This window comes from Panthera onca, chromosome D3 (assembly GCF_046562875.1).
Source record: "Panthera onca isolate mPanOnc1 chromosome D3, mPanOnc1 haplotype 2, whole genome shotgun sequence".
NCBI lineage: Eukaryota > Metazoa > Chordata > Mammalia > Carnivora > Felidae > Panthera > Panthera onca.
Genome location: NC_138350.1, coordinates 6971555 through 6989880, shown reverse-complemented (window position 1 = coordinate 6989880; position 18326 = coordinate 6971555). Strand labels below are relative to the sequence as shown.

Here is an 18326-nt window from a genome sequence, read left to right as displayed (position 1 = left end):
CTGGGTTCTCTGGTGGCCAATGATGCCTTGTACTGACAGGAGGAAGACCAAGGAGGCAAGCTTGCCAACTAAGCATCGGTAATGATGTTGAGCAAGCAAACAACTACTACCATCTATTGGCATCCCTCCATTAATGTCTAAACTAAAACATTAAACGAGCTGGAAGCACACAGTCTACAAAAAAAAAAAAAAAAAAAGGTGCTTTCAAATGAATAAATTTAGCTTTATGAAGGCCCTGCCTCGTTGTCCTGTTTTTCTCATTTTGCCCTAGAGGCCAAGGCTTCTCTGTGGACCAGCTGTCACATACCCACGGGCTTCTGGAGACCAACACTCCAGCCCAGGCCCCCACCCAGGGCAAGCGCCTCCCAGCCCTCCTGGGTTTTTAGCATAGCGCTGAAAAAAGAAAGGACCCGAATATATGGATTACTCACAGAGCAGCATGCGTCAACTGGCCAACACACAAGATGCCAAGAAGAGGAGGCAAAGGCAGGACTGGAGAAGCCAGCAAGGATCATGTTATGAACAGCCTTGAACTTCATCCTGAGGATACGGAGAAAGCATGCAGAGTCTTCCCCACCCTGCCACCAACATTTCATTATGAAAAATTTCAGCCATTTGGATTGCCTTTTCTAAACTGTATTTCCTCTCAAACTCAGCAGAGTGGATTCTGTTTAGAACCAGATACCCTGCCCAATATAATACTAACATCTCCTTATTACAGAAGAAGAAACAATGACCCAGAAAGGTTAAGTAACTTACACATGATCATGTAGCTGGTAAGTGGTAGAGCTAAGATCGAACCCAAGCTTCTCACTCCAGAGTGCAAGCTTTTACTAAATAATGGAGGAATGGAGGAGACAGGAGCACAAATGGAGACAGCGAGACCAGTCAGGAGGCTACAGGGCAGTCCAGGTGAGAGCAGATGGTGACCTGGACTGAGGAGGTAACAGGGGCAGAGGACAGAAGTAAATGAATAACATGAGGAGGATAAAACAACAGGATTTGACAATTGAATGGTTGAGGGGTAATGAGGGAAAGGATGTTAAGGAATGTTTCTGGATTGGGCAACTGATGGGTGGTGGGAGAACTTGTTGGGATAGGATATGTTGGGGTGGGGGGAGCCCATCTGGGGCAGAAGATGAGTTCAGAATTGGAGGCACAGAGTTTGACATATCTATGGGACTTACAAATGTAGACACTTAGTGCGTAGATGGATGTGTGAATTTGGAACTAGAGATGGAGATCTATGGATCACCAGCATATAGATGGTAACTAGAACCATGGAAGTAGCTACAACCGACCAGTAAGAGAAGATGTAAATGAGAAGGCAAGAGGGCTTAGAACAGATCCCTGGAGAATGCTGACCTTTAAGTGATGGGGAGCACAGAAGCCCCCAAAGGATTCTCAGAGGGGGTGGCCATGGAGATCCAAAAAAGTCAGGAGAAGGTGGATTCCAGGAAACTAAGGGAAGAAGGGGAAGGAGGTGTTGCATGGTCATCAGTGTCAAATGCTGCTGAGAGTTTTAGGAAGATCAGATCTGTAGTATGTCTATCAGATTTAGCGAGGATGACGTTACTGTTTACTTGGCAAGAGAGGCATTAGAGAAGTGGTGGAGTGGGAGCCAGACTGGAGTGGGCAGGGGAGTGAATGGAGATGCGGAAATGGATGTGGTGACTCACTCTTTCAAGGGACTTGGCTACAAAGGAGAAGAGAGGCATCGAGTGGTGGTGGGAGAAGAATGTGGGGTCATGAGAGGATTTATTTTTAAGATGGGAAATGATGTTGAGTGCAGATGGAGAGGAGGCCAGAGAAAGGGAGATGATGAGATAAATGAAAATCATCATCACCATCATCATCACTGTCACCAACTAACAACCACAAAGAGAGCTTGTTCTTTTCTGGGACTAACTGTTAGACATTTCTTCCTTACTTTGAGTCCAAATCAGTCTCCCTGTAATTTTCCCCGTTAGTTAGAGTTCTGTGATCTCTGTTGTAGTTGACACTCTTCAAATGGCTGCACCCTGCTATTGTAGTTTTCCTTTACTTTAAAGGAATCACGCCAGTCCCTATGGCCATGTGCCCTCAACACGGTACCCAGATATTTTACTATCTCAGCCAATCCCACACAACCACGCTCTTGTTTTGTCAAAGCCCTCTTAAAAGTGGTCCATGCACTCTGGCTTTGCTGGTGGAAGCATGAAATGGTTCAACTTTTTGTGGTTTGGCAAAATGAATTGAAATATAAAATGTATGCATCCTTTAACCCAGAAATTTATCTTGAGGTGTGAAATTTATCTTTGGTGTGAAAAGATTCTTTTGCAAGTACATGCCTGGCAGTGTGAGAGAGGAAGATGGAGAGGCAACAAAGCACAGTGCTTAAGAGAACAGACTGAGCCTCAGTGGTGAAAGACTGCATGCTTATCCTTCCAAGATCACGAACAAGACAAGGATGTCTGTTTTCACTGCTGCTATTCAACATTGTACTGCAAGTTCTAGCCAGAGCAGTTAGGCAAGAAAAAGAAATAAAAGGCGTCCAAATTGGAAAGGAAGAAGTAAAAAACCACACTCAGATAATACGATCCTATATATGGAGAATCCAAAAGAAATCACAAAAAGCTATTACAGTTAATAAACCAATTCAGTAAAGTTTCGAGGTACAAGATCAACATGTAAAAATCAGTTGTGTTTCTATACACCAGAAAGGAGAAACTCAAAAAGAAAATTAAGAAAATAATTGCATTTATAATAGCATCCAAAAGAGCATAAGCTGTGGGGCCAGGGTTGCTACACACATGTCTTAGTCTGTTGGGGCCACTATAACCACAGATGGAGTAGCGGCTTATAAATGACGGAAACTTCTCACGGTCTCTGGTGAGAATGCATTTCCTGGTTCATAGACAGCCATCGTTTTGCTGTGCCTTCACACGGTGGAAGGAGCAAGAAGCGTCTGGAAACTTTTTTTTTATTTAAAAAAAAAATGTTTATTTATTTCTGACAGAGACAGAGCGTGAGCAAAGAAGGGGTAGAGAGAGAAGGAGACACTGAATCCGAAGCAGGCCCCAGGCTCTGAGCTGTCAGCACAGAGCCCAATGCGGGGCTTGAACTCACAAGCCGTGAGATCATGACCTGAGCTGAAGTTGGACACTTAACCAGACTGAGACACCCAGGTGCCCCTGGAAACTCTTTTATAAGGGCGTTAGTCCCTTCAGCTTTCATGACGTAATTACTTCCCAAAGGCCCCACCTCCTAATGCCATCTCATTAGGGTTAGGTTTCAACATTTGAATTTTATGGGCAGGTCACAAACATTCAGTCTATAGCACTATGTGAACTTAGGCTCACTTTATCTGTTCCGCAGTTTGCTCAGATATAAGGTGGGAGAAATTCTAGTACCTTCCTTACAGGGTGGTTTTGAGGGAGGTGAGGATTGAAAGAGTCAATACATATTGTTTATATATACTTAAAAGAATGCTTGGCACAAAGAACTCTATCAGGGTTACCAAAACAAACAAACGAACAAAAAAATTTACAATTGGAAAAACTGACCAAAACTTCCAGTTACATACCAACCAGTAAGAGACAGGGGGCAAATTATCACAACTCACTTAGGTTGGACTACATCGAACTGCTGATATTCTATTCCTTTGGGCTACAAAATGAGCAGTTTCATATGTTCCAAACTAAACACCAGAATGTTCTGGAACTATTAAAAGTGATTCCATATCATAGGTCTCTCTTTACCATACATATATCACTACTGTTGTAGAAGGATTTAGTAATAGGGACACCTGGGTGGCTCATTCTGGTAAGCATCTGACTCTCAATCTCGGCCTAGGTCATGATCTCACAGTTTGTGAGTTTGAGCCCTACATGGGGATCACTGCTGTCAGCCTGCCAGCACAGAGCCCGTTTCAGATCCTCTGTCCCTCCCTCTCTGCCCCTCCCCTGCTTGCAATCTCTCAAAAAATAAATAAATATTTTTTTTAAAAAAAGAAAGATTTAATAATATATTATTAGTAAAAATAGGAAGTTCCACGGAGCATGCAGCGTGTGGTCATGTTTGTGAGTCAAGATGTGGGCATAAACAGATACCTGGAAGATACTCTCACTTTCAACAGCAATAACTTCTGGGAGGGAGAATGTTGGGAGCGTTTCATACCCTTTGTGCACTTCTGTGAAATTTACACTTTTACAACAACTAAGGCGGTTTTCTTGAAAAATGTGGCTCATAAAACCTGAACCGAGGGCTGCTATCGCTTGCTGCCTATTGAGGCCACAGGTCACTTTACCACGACCCTAAGGGTGAAATATTCTGCCTTTCTCACCAAAGCTTAAGACAACACTAGTTGTTTGTTTTGTTTTGTTTTCTTCTGGATGATATAACACAATATTGGCTTACATGGGCTTAGGGTTATCTAACATTTTGGGGCTTCTAACATAAACTTCTGCCAATTTGTGTGGTCTATGGTTTGTACTGGCATAACTGAGTTTTTAGTTCAAGGTCAGGATTTTACATGTATCCATTATTTTTCCTTTAATTGATAAACATTAACTAGTAGATTAAGATTCACTCTTTGTTCTCTGTGCAGTTGAATGTGTAGAAAGCATTGTGTCCTGGAGTAGGAGTTCTTTGGATGAGAGAGAGCATTCGGGAAGCGTGAAAAGGAAATGCTGGCTAATGGAGAAGAAATGCAATAGCCAAAGGGAATTAAGAGGAAAGATGATGTCTTAGTCAAGCTGTGAGTTATAAGGAACTGAAACCCCTTCGCTCTAGCTCAAGGAAAGGTGGGGTAGGGTGGAAAGGGTTGCAGCTCTTGTAAAGCTACAACAGGCCAACTATGTCGCGGTCGGCTGAATAATGGCCTGCAAAAGATCTCCACGTCCCAATCCCTGGGACCTGTGAATCTGTTACCTTATGTGGCAAAAGGAACTTTGCAGGTGTGATGGAGTTCAAGGCCTTGAGATGGGGAGATTATCCTTGACTATCTGAGTGGCTCTGATGTAATCACAAGAGTCCTCAAAAGAGGAAAATGAGAGGCTCAAAGTGAGAAAAAGGAGACATGACAACAAGAGCTGAGGTTGGAGTGACATAGCTACGAGCCCAGGAATGCCAAGGCAGCTTGTAGAAGCTGGAAGAGCTGAAAGAGATTCTCTCGTGGAGCCTCCAAAAGGAACCAGCCCTATGTCGCCTTGATTTTAGCCCTGTAAGGCCAATCTTAGGCATCTGATCCCCAGAACTAAGAGAAAAAAATTGTATTGTTTCAAGACACTAAGTTTGTGATAATTTGTTACAGCAGCAATGGGAAGCTAATACAATCAGTACTTAATTTGCCTTGGGGGTGGATGCTCTCCTCTGCTTTCTTCTCAGTTCATCTCTTGCTGTCCTTGGCCCCTTGCTGACCTCCCCCCACTGCTGAGTGGGCCAGGGATGGAAATAATCAGATTCTTCTCTTGGGGTTTTAAATATAAGAAGTAGAGACACAGAGGACATAGTGCCCAGGGCCCATGGTTCCTTTAGGGGCCTAGAGAATGTCTGTTGGCCTTGGGGTAGGTGTCAGTTACCCGACTTTGAGGGCAGTTCATTTTCAAATCCCACCCTTTCGCTGTGTGAGCCCAAGCACAGCGAGGGAGAGCCAGGCTTTGCTGGGAGGCGCTTGCAGCCTGTGGTCCTCTGAGGACTCTCTCACCACCTGGGCATGGGCCCAGGTGAGACACAGAATCTGAAACAGGCTCCAGGCTCTGAGCTGTCAGCACAGAGCCTGATGCGGGGCTCGAACTCACGGACCATGAGATCATGACCTGAGCCGAAGTCGGATGCTTAACCGACTGAGCCACCCAAGCGCCCCCCACCAACTCTTTCTTCTCCTCTTTTTTCCTTTGCTGCAACTCTGAAGCATTTTAATTCTTAAAATGGTATGTTCGTTATCATACAAAGATAAATTTTCTGACTTATGAAAGGGTTGGATTCCATTATGGCTGATTTATGATATGTTGTGAATTCTGGAATGAATATGACAGATTTGAATCGAGCTTCCAAATGGTGGGCCAAATGGACCCAGTGTTATTCTGTGGGAATGTCGCCATATCCAACAGGGAACACTGCACAGACCATGTACACATTGTGATGCTAGGCTGAGATACATTGTTGAACAAGTATTATATTTGTCTATGGAGTTCTATGGAATAGCCCTTTCTTATATATGCTGATTGGACCTCAAATCTGGATCTCTAGCCCCAATGTCCTTCTTGATGAGCTTTTTTAAATGAATGGTATATAAATACTAAATCATGTTGAGAATAATATAATAAACGCCCATGTACCACCATCCAACTTAAATAAAACATTACTGGGGCATCTGGGTGGCTCAAGTTAGTTGAGCAGCCGACTCTTGACTTCAGCCCCAGGTCATGATCTCATGTTTCATGGGTTCCAGACCAAGTCAGGCTCTGCGATGACAGTGTGGAACCTGCTTGGGATTCTCTCTCTCCCTCTCTGTCTGCTCTTCCTGCGCATGCTCACTCTCTGTCTCTCTCAAAATAAATAAATAAGAACTTCTTTAAAAATTATAAAAAAAGAAATAAAATATTACTAATCCAGTTTTAGCTCCCTGTAAACCCAGCCTGGATCCCATCCTCTTTCCTCTCCCCTTATAAACACCATCCTGAACTTGGTGTTTGTCATTCTATGTTTTTATAGTTCTACAACATTTGTGTATATCTACAAAAATATTTTCCTTTTTTTATTGAGGTGAGATTCATATAACATAAAATAACCATTTTAAGGTGATGAAGCCAATGGAATTTAATAACACACCATATTGTGTTTACACAACCTAGGTCCCAAACATTTTCACCACTTTAGAAGAAAACCACAAGCATTTGAAGTCACCCCTGCTCCCCACCCCCTTGCACTCATCAATCTACTCTCTGTCTCTATGGATTTACCTATTCTGGATTGTTTCATATAAATAGAATCATACGATATGTGACCTTTTGTATCTACCTTCTTTTATAAAGCATGTTTTCAAGGTTCTTCCACAATATAGCACGTCTCAGTGCTTCATTCCTTTTTTTTTTTTTTTTTTTTTTTTTGAGAGGGAAGAAACGCATGTGCAGTCATGGAAGGGACAGAGGGAGAAGGAATCTTAAGCAGGCTCCATGCCCCACACAGAGCTAGATGCAAGGCTCAATCTCATGACCATGAAATCAGACCTGAGCCAAAATTAAGAGTCAGATGCTTAACTGACTGAGCCACCCAGGTGCCCCTCATTCCTTTTTATGGCTGAATAGTACTTCATTGTATGGGTAGACCATGTTTTATCCATTCATCTACTGATGAACATGTGAGCTATTTCCATCTTTTGTCTTTTATGAATAGTGCTGCTATGGGCATGCGTAGACAGGCATTTGAGTGTAAAATGTTGTTTTGGATTTCTTTAAATTTTGTATTCATACTGTGGCATGTTTTGTTTTCTCAATATTATATTATTTCCATATTGATATGAGTAGCTCTCCATTTATTCTCAGTAGTGCATCCTATTGTATGAATCCAACAATTCATTTACCCATTAAATATTTAAGGACATTTAGGGTATTTTATTTTCCCTCTTACAAATGCTGCTGCCATAAACAGTCTTGTACCCAACTCTTTGGGCACATGTATGAGGATTTCTCTAGGGAGTGTACAAAAGCGTAGAATTGCCGGTCCTAGGAGATGCACTTCCTCGAATGCGCTACATATTGCCAAATGTTAGCTGTCTTTTCAATAGTCTCCCAGGGTTCTCAACCCTGGCTGTGCATTAGAATCACCCAGCAAACTTTAAAAATATATATAAGTACATGGATAACTCCCCCAGACCTACTGAAGCAGAATTTCTAGGGATGGAACTGGGGAGCAGCAATTTTGAAAGCTCTCTGGGGATTTTACTACCCAGCTAAGGCTAGGAACAGCAGTGACCAAGTCATGGCCCACTCTGTCTTTGGTTTCATAAGGCCAGGTCATAGAAGGCAGCCACTGGCTTACACTTCCTAAATCATTTGGATACTAGGTGCTGGCCAGAGGGAAGAGACCAAATAAACACATGCTGAATGAATAAACAAAGCATTTAAAATAAAGTCCGAATTATTCAGGGCAATGGGAGACAGGAAAAACAAACGGTGGTGGAATCTACCATTTTGAATTCTTCTTCTTCTTCTTCTTCTTCTTCTTCTTCTTCTTCTTCTTCTTCTTCTTCTTGAGAGAGACGGAGAAGGAGAGAGAGAGAATCTTAAGCAGGCTCCACGCCCAGTGCAAAGGCTGACATGGGGCTCGATTTCACAACTGTAAGATCATGACCTGAGCCTCAATCAAGAGTTGGACGCTCAACTGACTGAGCCATGCAGGCGCCCCTACCATTGTTGTTAATTCCACTTTCTCCTTCTCTTCCTCACACTTATAATAATTTAAATTGATATTCTAAAGAAGGGATTAACAGGTAATGAACTGACCAAAGGCAGGAAACCAGAGTCAGAGCCACATCATGCATGAACACGTGTAGCACAGGGTTAAGAGGTCTGGCTCTGGGCTAGAAGGTAGACCAGTTGAGGACCTCAGTATTGCCACTGACGATCTGTGTTATCTTGGGCGCATTCCTTTACCTCTCTGAGCCCATTCTCTCATCTACAAAAGGGATGATTATAGTAACTATCTCCTATCACTGTGAAGATTAAACAGATGATGCATGTGGAGCACTCGGCATGTACTAATTGCTCAATAAAGGGCGGTTAGTATTATCAATATTATTTATAAACCAGGTGGGTGTTTCTGGAAAACAGGTGGCTGACCTGCTGGGTACTTCCTTAGGTGTTGATGTGTTGCTTCGCCCCAGGACAAAGCAAGTGGACCAATCTGGAGCTGTACTTTGTTATTTAAGAAGCTGTCCTATAAATTAGAGTCTGTATTAGGCAGTATTGGAGGTTGACATCAGGGGCAGTAGTTTCCAGATAGTGAGTGCTCAGTGTGCACTCAGCATATGATGCTGAGGAGTTTGCACACGTATCTCATTTCATCCTCACAACAACCCCTAAAGTAGGTATGACTATTCTTCCCACTTTACAGATAAGGAAAATGAGTCACAGAGAAGTCAAGCAGCTTGACCAAAGTCACCGAGCAAAGCTAGGATTTGAATGGAGGCAGCCTTCAGAACCTGCCCCCCAAGTCCCCGCACTGTGCCTCCCTTGAGAAAACCACTGATGCTTTTCTGTGTCTGCCACTTAGCTTTGCTTTGGTGAGTGACAAGCTGTACCAGCGGAAAGAGCCTCTTATCAGTTCTGTGCACACCAAGGTAAAAGGGATAGCAGAGGTGAAAGAGGAGATTTTGGAGAACGGGATGAAGAAGGTGGTGTCCAGTGTCTTTGACACGGCGGATTACACCTTCCCTTTGCAGGTGAGCACGTGCCAGCCACCCCCTCCCAGGACTCCTCCCTGGGCACTGTCCCCAGGGCCTTGCCTCCCTCCCTTGGGACCCAGAGCCTCACTGCAGAAAAATGCTGGCCCTATTTTAAAAAGCTCTGTGAAAATCCCAACTGAGAAAACCTAAAAATTGCAAAATTGGGTCAGATCCAGCAGCTCAAAGACGATTCTTTGCTTTATCAAGTCCTACAGGGTTTCTCAGAATAGCAGCGTGTCCTGGTGGTGCATTTAAAGCACAATTTGATTCACTCACACTTGATTTATGCACAGCTTTTTGGAAGCAGGGCCATCAAGTCAGCAAGGTCTGTCTAGATTCAGAAGGACAAAAAACTTCCTGCCTGGACAGGACTAGCCCTTTTATGTGGTTTGTGTGGCGTTTTATCAACAAAAATGTCTCCAGGAAAACATTTTCTCAAATACATTTTTGCACAAAGGAAGGATATAGATGACAAAGAAAGGAAGGGTGTGCATCACAGAGAAAGACTATGTGACTGTCTATATTTGCAAGAAGATAAATAAAAGCAGAACAGTCAAAAAGGAGAAATCAAAGTAGGAATGAGAAAACCAAAGAACAGATGGGGGGGTGGTGCTTGAGGGACAAAAGGGCACTTTTGCAGCCTCTGGGAGCTGGGGTGCTCAGCAGAACCATGAAACCCAAGTCACTGTCTGTCGGTTTCTAACAGTGGGTCAGTAAGATCTCCGGCTATTACCCGGGTTGCGGGATGCCGTATGCCCTTTAATTAAAATCCTGGATAATCTGAACAGCATTCTGATGAAGCCAACACTGCACCCCTCTCACCCCGCCCCGGGTTCTCTTAAGTTTCGATTTAATGGGATTTTACTGCGTCCAAAAAATGACAAGCCTGCTTTTGAGGCTGGAACGGAAAATGAATAGTCAGTTAGAATGTCCCTTTGCTCTCCCTCAGCTCAGTGGGGTGGCTCATCAGCTTTGATATTAAGCCCTCGAGCGCAGTCCACGTTGCTCCCAGACCTGATTTGCTCCCAGACCTGATTTCCAGAGTGTGGTTTAGAAAGGTGGAAGGTTCGCCCCCAGGCACTAGGCAGGCTAGATTATTCTGATTAAGTAGTTCTGCCCTCCAACGTCTGGCATTTGCCTACTCTCTCCTTTCTCTACAGGGAAACTCCTTCTTCGTGATGACAAACTTCCTCAAGACAGAAGGCCAACAGCAGGGGTTATGTCCTGAGGTAAGGAGGGGACCAGAGTGGTTGGCAGGTAATAAGAGTCGCTGGAGGGGGCACAGGTCAGAGGAAGATAATGAACTGCTGATGCTATCCTCCACCCCCCACCCTAAGGTCAGGCTCTGGTTCCCCTAAGAGTGGCCGTTAAACCTCCTCCCCAGAAAAGCGGAAGTCAATTGTGCATAAACCAGTCATCTCATTTCTTTTTCTTCTTCTGTCCTCAGGCCTAAGACGGGGCTGACCTCATTTTCTGAGGCCAGGGGAAAGTGCTGGCTGGCACCCCTTACTTCCCATTTCCTGCTGAGCCTTTGAGCTTGTCTCTTGGCCCAGTTCTGCAGCCACAGAGGTGCTTGGACCAGGCCCCCTCCCCCCTACCCCAAGGGCCTTCCCTGAAAGTGGTACCTGGTTACATCTACCTTTTGGATCTTTATTTATTTTTATGTTTTGTTGACATATAACTCATATACCATAAAGTCCACCATTTTAAAGTGTAGAAAGGAGTGGTTTTTAGTATTTTCACAATGTTGTACAACCATAACACTACCTAATTCTGGAACATTTTCCAAATGTTCCCCAAAATAAGTCCTGTACCCATCAGCTGTCATGCCCCACTCCCCACTTCCCTCAGCCTTTGGCAACCACTGATCCACTTTCTGTCTCTGTGGATTTGTCTGTTCTGGGTATTTCATATCATTGAGATCGTACAGTATGTGGCCTTTTGGGTCTGGTTTCGTTCACTGAGCATCATGTTTTTGAGGTTCATCCGTATTGTAGCAGTTGTAAGTGTTTCCTTCCTTTTTATGACTGAGTCCTAGTCCATTGTATGAATACACTACACTGTATTTGTCCACGTATCAGCTCATGAATACTTGGGTTGTTTCTACTTTTTGGCTGCTGTGAACATTTGTGTATAAGTTTTTGGTTCAGGCACAGGCACCTGCTTTTCTGTATCTTAGAGACCCGGGTTGCTTACTCCCCACTATCCCATCCTTCTCCCTGCAGTTTCCCACCCGCAGGACACTCTGTTCCTCTGACTTGGGCTGTAAAAAGGGACGGGTGGACCCGCAGAGCAAAGGTATGTTATGTTTCTTCTCTGGGATCCTGGGGGTTGGGGGTGGTCTGGTATCTTGGTGACGTTCACAAATGCCCTCAAGTTCAAATCTTTAGACTCTGGTTCTCAGATGCCTTCTTCCACCCTCACCAGGCCCTGGGGGAGCCTGTGTCTGCCCCCATGCCTCTGCTCTGTCCCCAGAGGACTAGGAATGTGATCTAATTCCCCAGGGAGGGCAGCTCCTGAAAACCTCCAGAATTAGCATCTTCAGGGTTCTCACTGACAGGAAAACTGAATGGCCCGTAGTACCTTCCGTGTATGCTGAACTTTCCCCTTTGAATTTCCCTGGAGGTTGAGGAATATGAACTGTACCCTCAGGGCACCTGGGGACCGGTACCACCATTAACCGTCAGAATTTCTCTATCTCTTACTTGAACTTAAAGAGGCACATAACAATTAAAAAATGACCACAAAAAAGAACATATCTTTATATGTTATAACATATACACATACACAAAAAAAGGCCTATGGATGTCACACTCTGTTCCTTTAGATGTATGTGTCTGTCTGAGTTGGTATAGAGATCATTCAGACATTACTTACTATTTAACTTTCCCCCTCGGAATCTGCGAGTGGCTCTGATGCTCCAGAAAGATGTGCCGTGCTCATTCTGTGGCTTATGCACATCCCTGGTCCGGGCTGTACACCCCTAAGTGGCTCAGATGCCCACTTAAAAGCCAGGTTCTAGTCCATTCATGCCAGGCGAGAGAACATGCCCTGTTCGGCTCCTTTCTCAGCATCTTTTCTGGCAAAGAAACCAAAAGAGCCAACAGCTATCCATGGTCTCTCTGTGTTCTCTCCAAATCTTTTTTTAAAAAAGCTTACCGTCCGATGTGTTCTCTGCTTAGGTTTCCTTATGTAAGTTTGTGGTTCAAATGAGGTTTTGTGGAAGTTAAAACTGCTTCGGCTGAAAAGCATAAATAAATAGTCTCTTGCTTGGGTTGAGTTCAAGATGCGCCTACAGTTTTCACACTTGTGCTTTTTTTGCCCCTTGGCCCCACCCCACCCCACCCCACCCCACCCAGGGATCCAGACCGGAAGGTGTGTAGAGTATAAAGGGAAGCTGAAGACCTGTGAGGTCTCCGCCTGGTGTCCCATCGAGGCAGCAAAAGAGCCCCCCCGGTGAGCTGCAAGGTTGGGAGAGATGTGGTGGCCCTGACCAGTGATCAGATGAAAAGTCTTGAAAAGTCTTGGGTCCTGCTGACTTGGTGACCCTCTGTCCCAGGCACACCAGTGGTCTCTGTGGGGCCCATGCTAATTGTTAAAATACTGCAATAATTCTGTACTGGCTGGTAAACAACTACTACCCTGAGCACCCTTGGGTGCCCCTGGACCCCTGGCTGAGGACCTCTGGAGCCCTCCTCCAGCACTACCGCAGACCTCATTCTGATTGGTCAGTGTCCATACTGAGTGACTAAGTATGGCAAGGTGGTAAGAAGGGGGGGAAGAAAGGAAAAGGGAAGAAAGGGGAAAGGTAGGGGAGGGTAAAGAGGGCAAAAGAGGGAGGGAGGGAGGGAGGGAGGGAGGGAGGGAAGAGAAGTTTTCTTAAATTAAGTGGTCACAGTGGCACACAGATTTGTTGATCCCCTGAATTGATTCTTCTCTTTAACACACAACGTCAGGCCCAGAAGGCAGAACTTGATGTTAAATCTCAGAAACCACAGGGATTGGTGCATTTCAGCAGAAGGATAGAGAGACCTGGATTCAAATTTGACTCTAACATTTCCTTGCTGTGTGACCTTGAGCAAATGGCTTGACCTCTCTGAGCTTCAGTTTCCTTATTTGTAAAATGAGGCTAATAGTTGCCCCTACCTCACGGGACTGTTATCAGAATTAAATGAGATGATACTTGTACAGCAATTGCAAAGTGAGCCCCATACCTGGCTTATAGTAGTCAATAATGTGTGCGTAGACACACATACTATTTATTTTACATGTAACTATGCACAAGAGACTGCTAAAAAAATACAAGCAGACCCAGATATGGAGCAGGTCCCAAGCCTCTTGTAATCTAATCAAAGAGATAAGACATGTGCATAGAGAGATATAATTCAAGATAGAAAGTTAAGAGTGTCATAAGAGAGAAATAAAGGACTTTGATCCTTAAAGTTTCAAAATCATGTAGTCCTCTTATTCTTAGAATGTTGCCCAGAAAGCATGGGATTTAGGATGTTCTAAAAGTAAATGGTCTAGCAGATAGTAGGCATTTGTTGTAAATAAGATTTTTTTTAATGCAAATGCCAGAAATACAACTTAAACTGGCTTCAGGAAAAAAGAAAATGTTATTTTCTTATTCCTGTAAATGAAGAGTCCAAAAGTACTAGCTTCAGGAAAGACTTGATCCAGGCTTCAAATTAAAATGATGTCATTAAGATTCTCTCTCTTTCATTCTGTCTCTTCCCACCTCCATCGCACACCCACCCTCCAGTTATTCTTTCCTCCCTTTTGGCTTTCCTCACACTGTGGCCCAGGGAACTCCAGGTTTACACTGTGTTTACTACTAGTAATCCTAAAGAAAGTGAGTTTTTCTTTTCCCAGTATTTCCTACAAAAGCCTTAGAATGTTTTCATTGGCCTAAGTCATGTGACAATCTCTGAACCAATCACTGTGGCCAAGAGGATTGAGTTATATTGTCTAGCAAGCTCTGGGTCACTTGCCTACCCTGGGAGCTATAAGGATGGGTAGGAGATAGATTCATCCTCACCCAACCTTCTGGGCTGAGAGTGGGAGAGACATGGCTTTCCCACCGGGAGAAAACTGAAGTGCTTCTAACAGAGGGGGAATGGATGTTGGAAAGGCAAAAACTGGTGTTCTCTATAGTTACATCCTTTTTATTCTGGAATAGAAAGTAGATCATTCTTGGTGCCCCCTTCCAAATATGTCTGTCCTTTCCCGGTGCTACTCCCATTATATATACCTGCCACCCACTCAGGCATGCCAAGCAATAAAGTACCAGTTGTATCTCTTTATTCATAGCCAGTTCTCTCCATCTTTAGCCGACTGTCAACTGCATGAGAACAAAAACCTTGACTGTTTTGTTTAGCACTACATTCCCAATGCCCAACCCTGTGCCCAGCAAAGTAAATATTTGCCAAATGAATGGATGGATGGGTTGTGGGGGGCACCTTGCTACAGTCTAGGATTTGGTCTCCTCTAACTCATGGAGAATTTATGCTACTCAGAGCCTCTAGAGAATGAGTGATGAAGTCAACTCTATGTGTATGGCCCTGTGCTAAAGCCTGGGGATGCCAGTACAAAAAAAAAAAAAAAAAAAAAAAAAATCATTATCCTAGCCCTGCAAGAACTCCAAGCCTATTGGGAAAGATACAAACAAGGGTGTGCTGGAGCTGGCCTATACTAGCTCTGAGCCCTTTATGCTCATCCCTTCCCAACTCCAAGTTCAGTGATACCTGCTAGTAGCTTGAGATCGGCCATGGTGGGAGGGGTTATACTACAGTCATCAGTAATTGCTACAGATCAGAGCTCCACCACCTCACCCCCCCCCCCACCCCGCCCGGAGACCTGGTTGCTAAATATTTACCAGCACACCACTGCACATACCTAAACACAGAATCACATCAGAGTGTGAGAAGAGTTATAGTAAATGCCATGGGGTCTCAAGAAAAGAGAGCTTCTTCCTCTTTTTTAGATTTTTAGGAAGGTTTTGCCCACTAGACTACATTTCTCTTCACTCACTGCAATGACCCGAACCAGAAACCAGAAGCCTGTGGTCCCATTGGCCCACTGACCCCCACCCGGCATCTCTCTCTCTCAGGCCTGCGCTCTTGAACGTTGCCGAAAACTTCACAGTGCTCATCAAAAATAACATCGACTTCCCTGGCCACAACTACACCACGTAAGTGTCCAGAATGTCCGACTGTGTTAGCTATCTACTGCCATATAACGAATTATGCCAAAACTTAGAAGCTTAACAACCAACATTTATTATCTCACACTTTTTCTGTGGGTAAGGAATGCGGGAATTACTTCGCTGGGTGTTTCTGACTCAGGGTCTCTCAGGTGGCAGTCAAGCTATCTGTCAGTGGGGACTGCAGTCACCTCTGGGCTTGACCGGGGCTGAGAATCCTCCTCCAAGCGCACTCACTTCGATGGCAGCAGGGAGTTCAGTTCCCCGCCATATGGACCTCTCCCTAGGACTGCCTGAGTATCCTTAGGAATGGTGTCTGGCTTCCCCCACAGCGGGTGATCCAAGAGGTACAGAGAGCAAGCCAGCCAGACAGTAAACAAGACGGGAGCCTTTTATGACTTCATCTTGGAAGTGACACAGCATCGCTTCTGCCATATGCTATTGGTCACATAGACTAACCCTGCACAGTGTAGGAGGGGACTACACAAGGGTGTGAACTCCAGGGACTGAGGACCCCTGGGGCCCCTCATGGAAACCAGCTAACAATTGGCTCACTCCTATGAAAGAGATGGGTCTCAGGTTCCAATAGACATTTTTGTTGGTTTGTTGCTTCTCTTTGTGCGCAGGAGAAACATCTTGCCGGGTGTAAACATCACTTGTACCTTTCACAAGACTCAGGATCCACAGTGTCCCATCTTCCGACTAGGAGATATCTTCCGAGAAGTAGGAGATAATTTTTCAGATGCTGCAATTCAGGTTGGTGGCTTCTTTGTACAGTGAGTCAGGGGATCTCAAACGGCCAAGAGGCCGGGCCTCCGGGTCTTAATTATAAGGCTTCCTTCACTGAGCATTTAGTAAATCTCACACTCTGCATTACCTCATCTAATCAGGCAACAAAGCTGTGGGGGAGATCCCTGGTTTCCCGTGGCTGCTGTAACAAACTACCACAGTCTTCGTGGCTTACAACAACACACTTTTTTTTTTTTCACACTTCTGGCAGTTGGAAGTCTAAAGTCAGTTTCACTGGACCAAAACCAAGGTATCAGCAGGGCCATGCTCCCTCCAGAGGCTCTACAGGAGAATCCGTTTCCTTGCCTTTTCCACCTTCTAGAGCTACGGTCCTTGCATTTCTTGGCTCGTGGTCCCTTCCCCCAGTTCTGAAGCCAGCTGCATGGCGTCTTGCTTCAGTGGTCCCACTGACTTCTTGTTCTGTGTCAAGTCTCCCTCAACCTCCCTCTTATAAAGATACTGATCTTTTTGAGAACATTTATAAAAGGAAACATGTAGGGCCCATCTGGATAATCCAAGATAATCTCCCCATCTCAAGATCCTTAATTTAATTGCAGTCTCTTTTGCCCTATAAGATAATATATCCAAAGAGTCCAAGGATTAGGACCTGGGATTGGAATACCTTTGGCAATGAGTCAGACTACCATACTTGAATTAATCAGAATTCTTCCAGTTGTACGTTATAGACATCCAAACCAAATGATGTGAGCAAAGAATAAATTAAAAAGCATCTGGGGGGCAAAAAGAAACCAAACAATTGGCTTAAGCCAAAAAAAAAAAAAAAGAGAGAGAGAGAGAGAGAGAGAGCCATATTAACTCATATAAAGACACCAGGGGAAATGGACCTTCTAGTACAGCTAAGGCATTTTCCTACCTCGGAAATTTTCTTCCTTTCTGGAAAAGTCTTGCCCCAGACATACCATTAGCTGTCTCCCTCACCTGCTTCCAGTCTGTGCTCAAATATAAGTTCAGTGAAGCTTTCCCTTACCACTTCATTTAAAATGACAATTTCTAGGGGTGCCTGGGTGGCTCAGTTGGTTAAGTGTCCAATTTCAGCTCTGGTCATGGTCTCACAGTTCATGAGTTTGAGCCCCATGTCAGGCTCTGTGCTGGCAACTCAGAGCCTGGAGCCTGCCTGGGATTCTGTGTCTCCTTCTCTCTCTGCCCCTCCCCCACTCATGCTCTGCCTCTCAAAAATAAATAAACATTAAAAAAATTTTTTAATTTTTTTTGTGTTTATTTTTGAGAGAGAGAGAGAGAGAGAGTACGAATGGGAAAGGGGTAGAGAGAGAGAGGCAACAAATTAGAGGTGGGCTCCATGCTGTCAGCGCAAAGCCCGATGTGGGGCTTAAACCCACAAACTGCGAGATCATGACCTGACCTGAAGTCAGATGCTCAACCGACTGAGCCACCCAGGTGTCCCCCCCAAAATTTTTAAGTGACAATTTCTAACCCTATCCAGCACTAGCTGACATACTATATAATTTACATATCCATTTGTCTGTTGTCTGTTTTCCCTGACTAGAATGTAAGTTCCATGAGGGCAGGGATCTTTGGCTTCTTTTGTTAGTTTTTGTATAAGCTCAGCATAAAGGACACTCAATAAGTATTTGTCGACTGAATGAAGTGTATGATAGCAGCAGGCATGGCTGCATCCAGGAACTCAGATGAGGTCTTTAGGAATCTGGCTCCCCATCTCTTTGCTTTTTCTTTAATGACAAGGTCACTCTCAGGCAGATCGTCCTCATGTCAAGACAAAGGCACCAGAGCCTTTAGAACTGCACTGTCTGATATGGTAGCCACTAGTCACATGAAGCTATTTAAATTTAAATTAATTGAGATGAAATATTTATTTCCTTTGTCATGCTAGCCACATGTCAAGCACTCAGTAGCCACATGCAGCTAGTA

The 18326-nt window shown here is 44.4% G+C and overlaps 2 protein-coding genes across 5 annotated transcripts in view; one reads left to right on the top strand and one right to left on the bottom strand.

Annotated features, from left to right (window-relative positions):
- Positions 1–18326, bottom strand: part of IFT81 (intraflagellar transport 81) — a 191455-nt gene that overhangs the window by 127907 nt on the left and 45222 nt on the right. The gene's annotated exons all lie outside the window — the stretch shown is intronic.
- Positions 1–18326, top strand: part of P2RX7 (purinergic receptor P2X 7) — a 47154-nt gene that overhangs the window by 8079 nt on the left and 20749 nt on the right. For 2 of the 4 annotated variants that reach the window (XM_078435828.2, XM_078435827.2), the window contains exons 2-7: positions 9256–9424; positions 10588–10656; positions 11653–11725; positions 12787–12883; positions 15537–15617; positions 16256–16385. In XM_078435828.2, the coding sequence (XP_078291954.1) occupies positions 9256–9424; positions 10588–10656; positions 11653–11725; positions 12787–12883; positions 15537–15617; positions 16256–16385 (619 nt within the window). Of the gene's footprint in view, positions 1–4588; positions 4739–9255; positions 9425–10587; positions 10657–11652; positions 11726–12786; positions 12884–15536; positions 15618–16255; positions 16386–18326 lie in introns of all 4 variants that reach the window. The other 2 variants (XM_078435829.2, XM_078435830.2) reach the window with 2 other exon arrangements.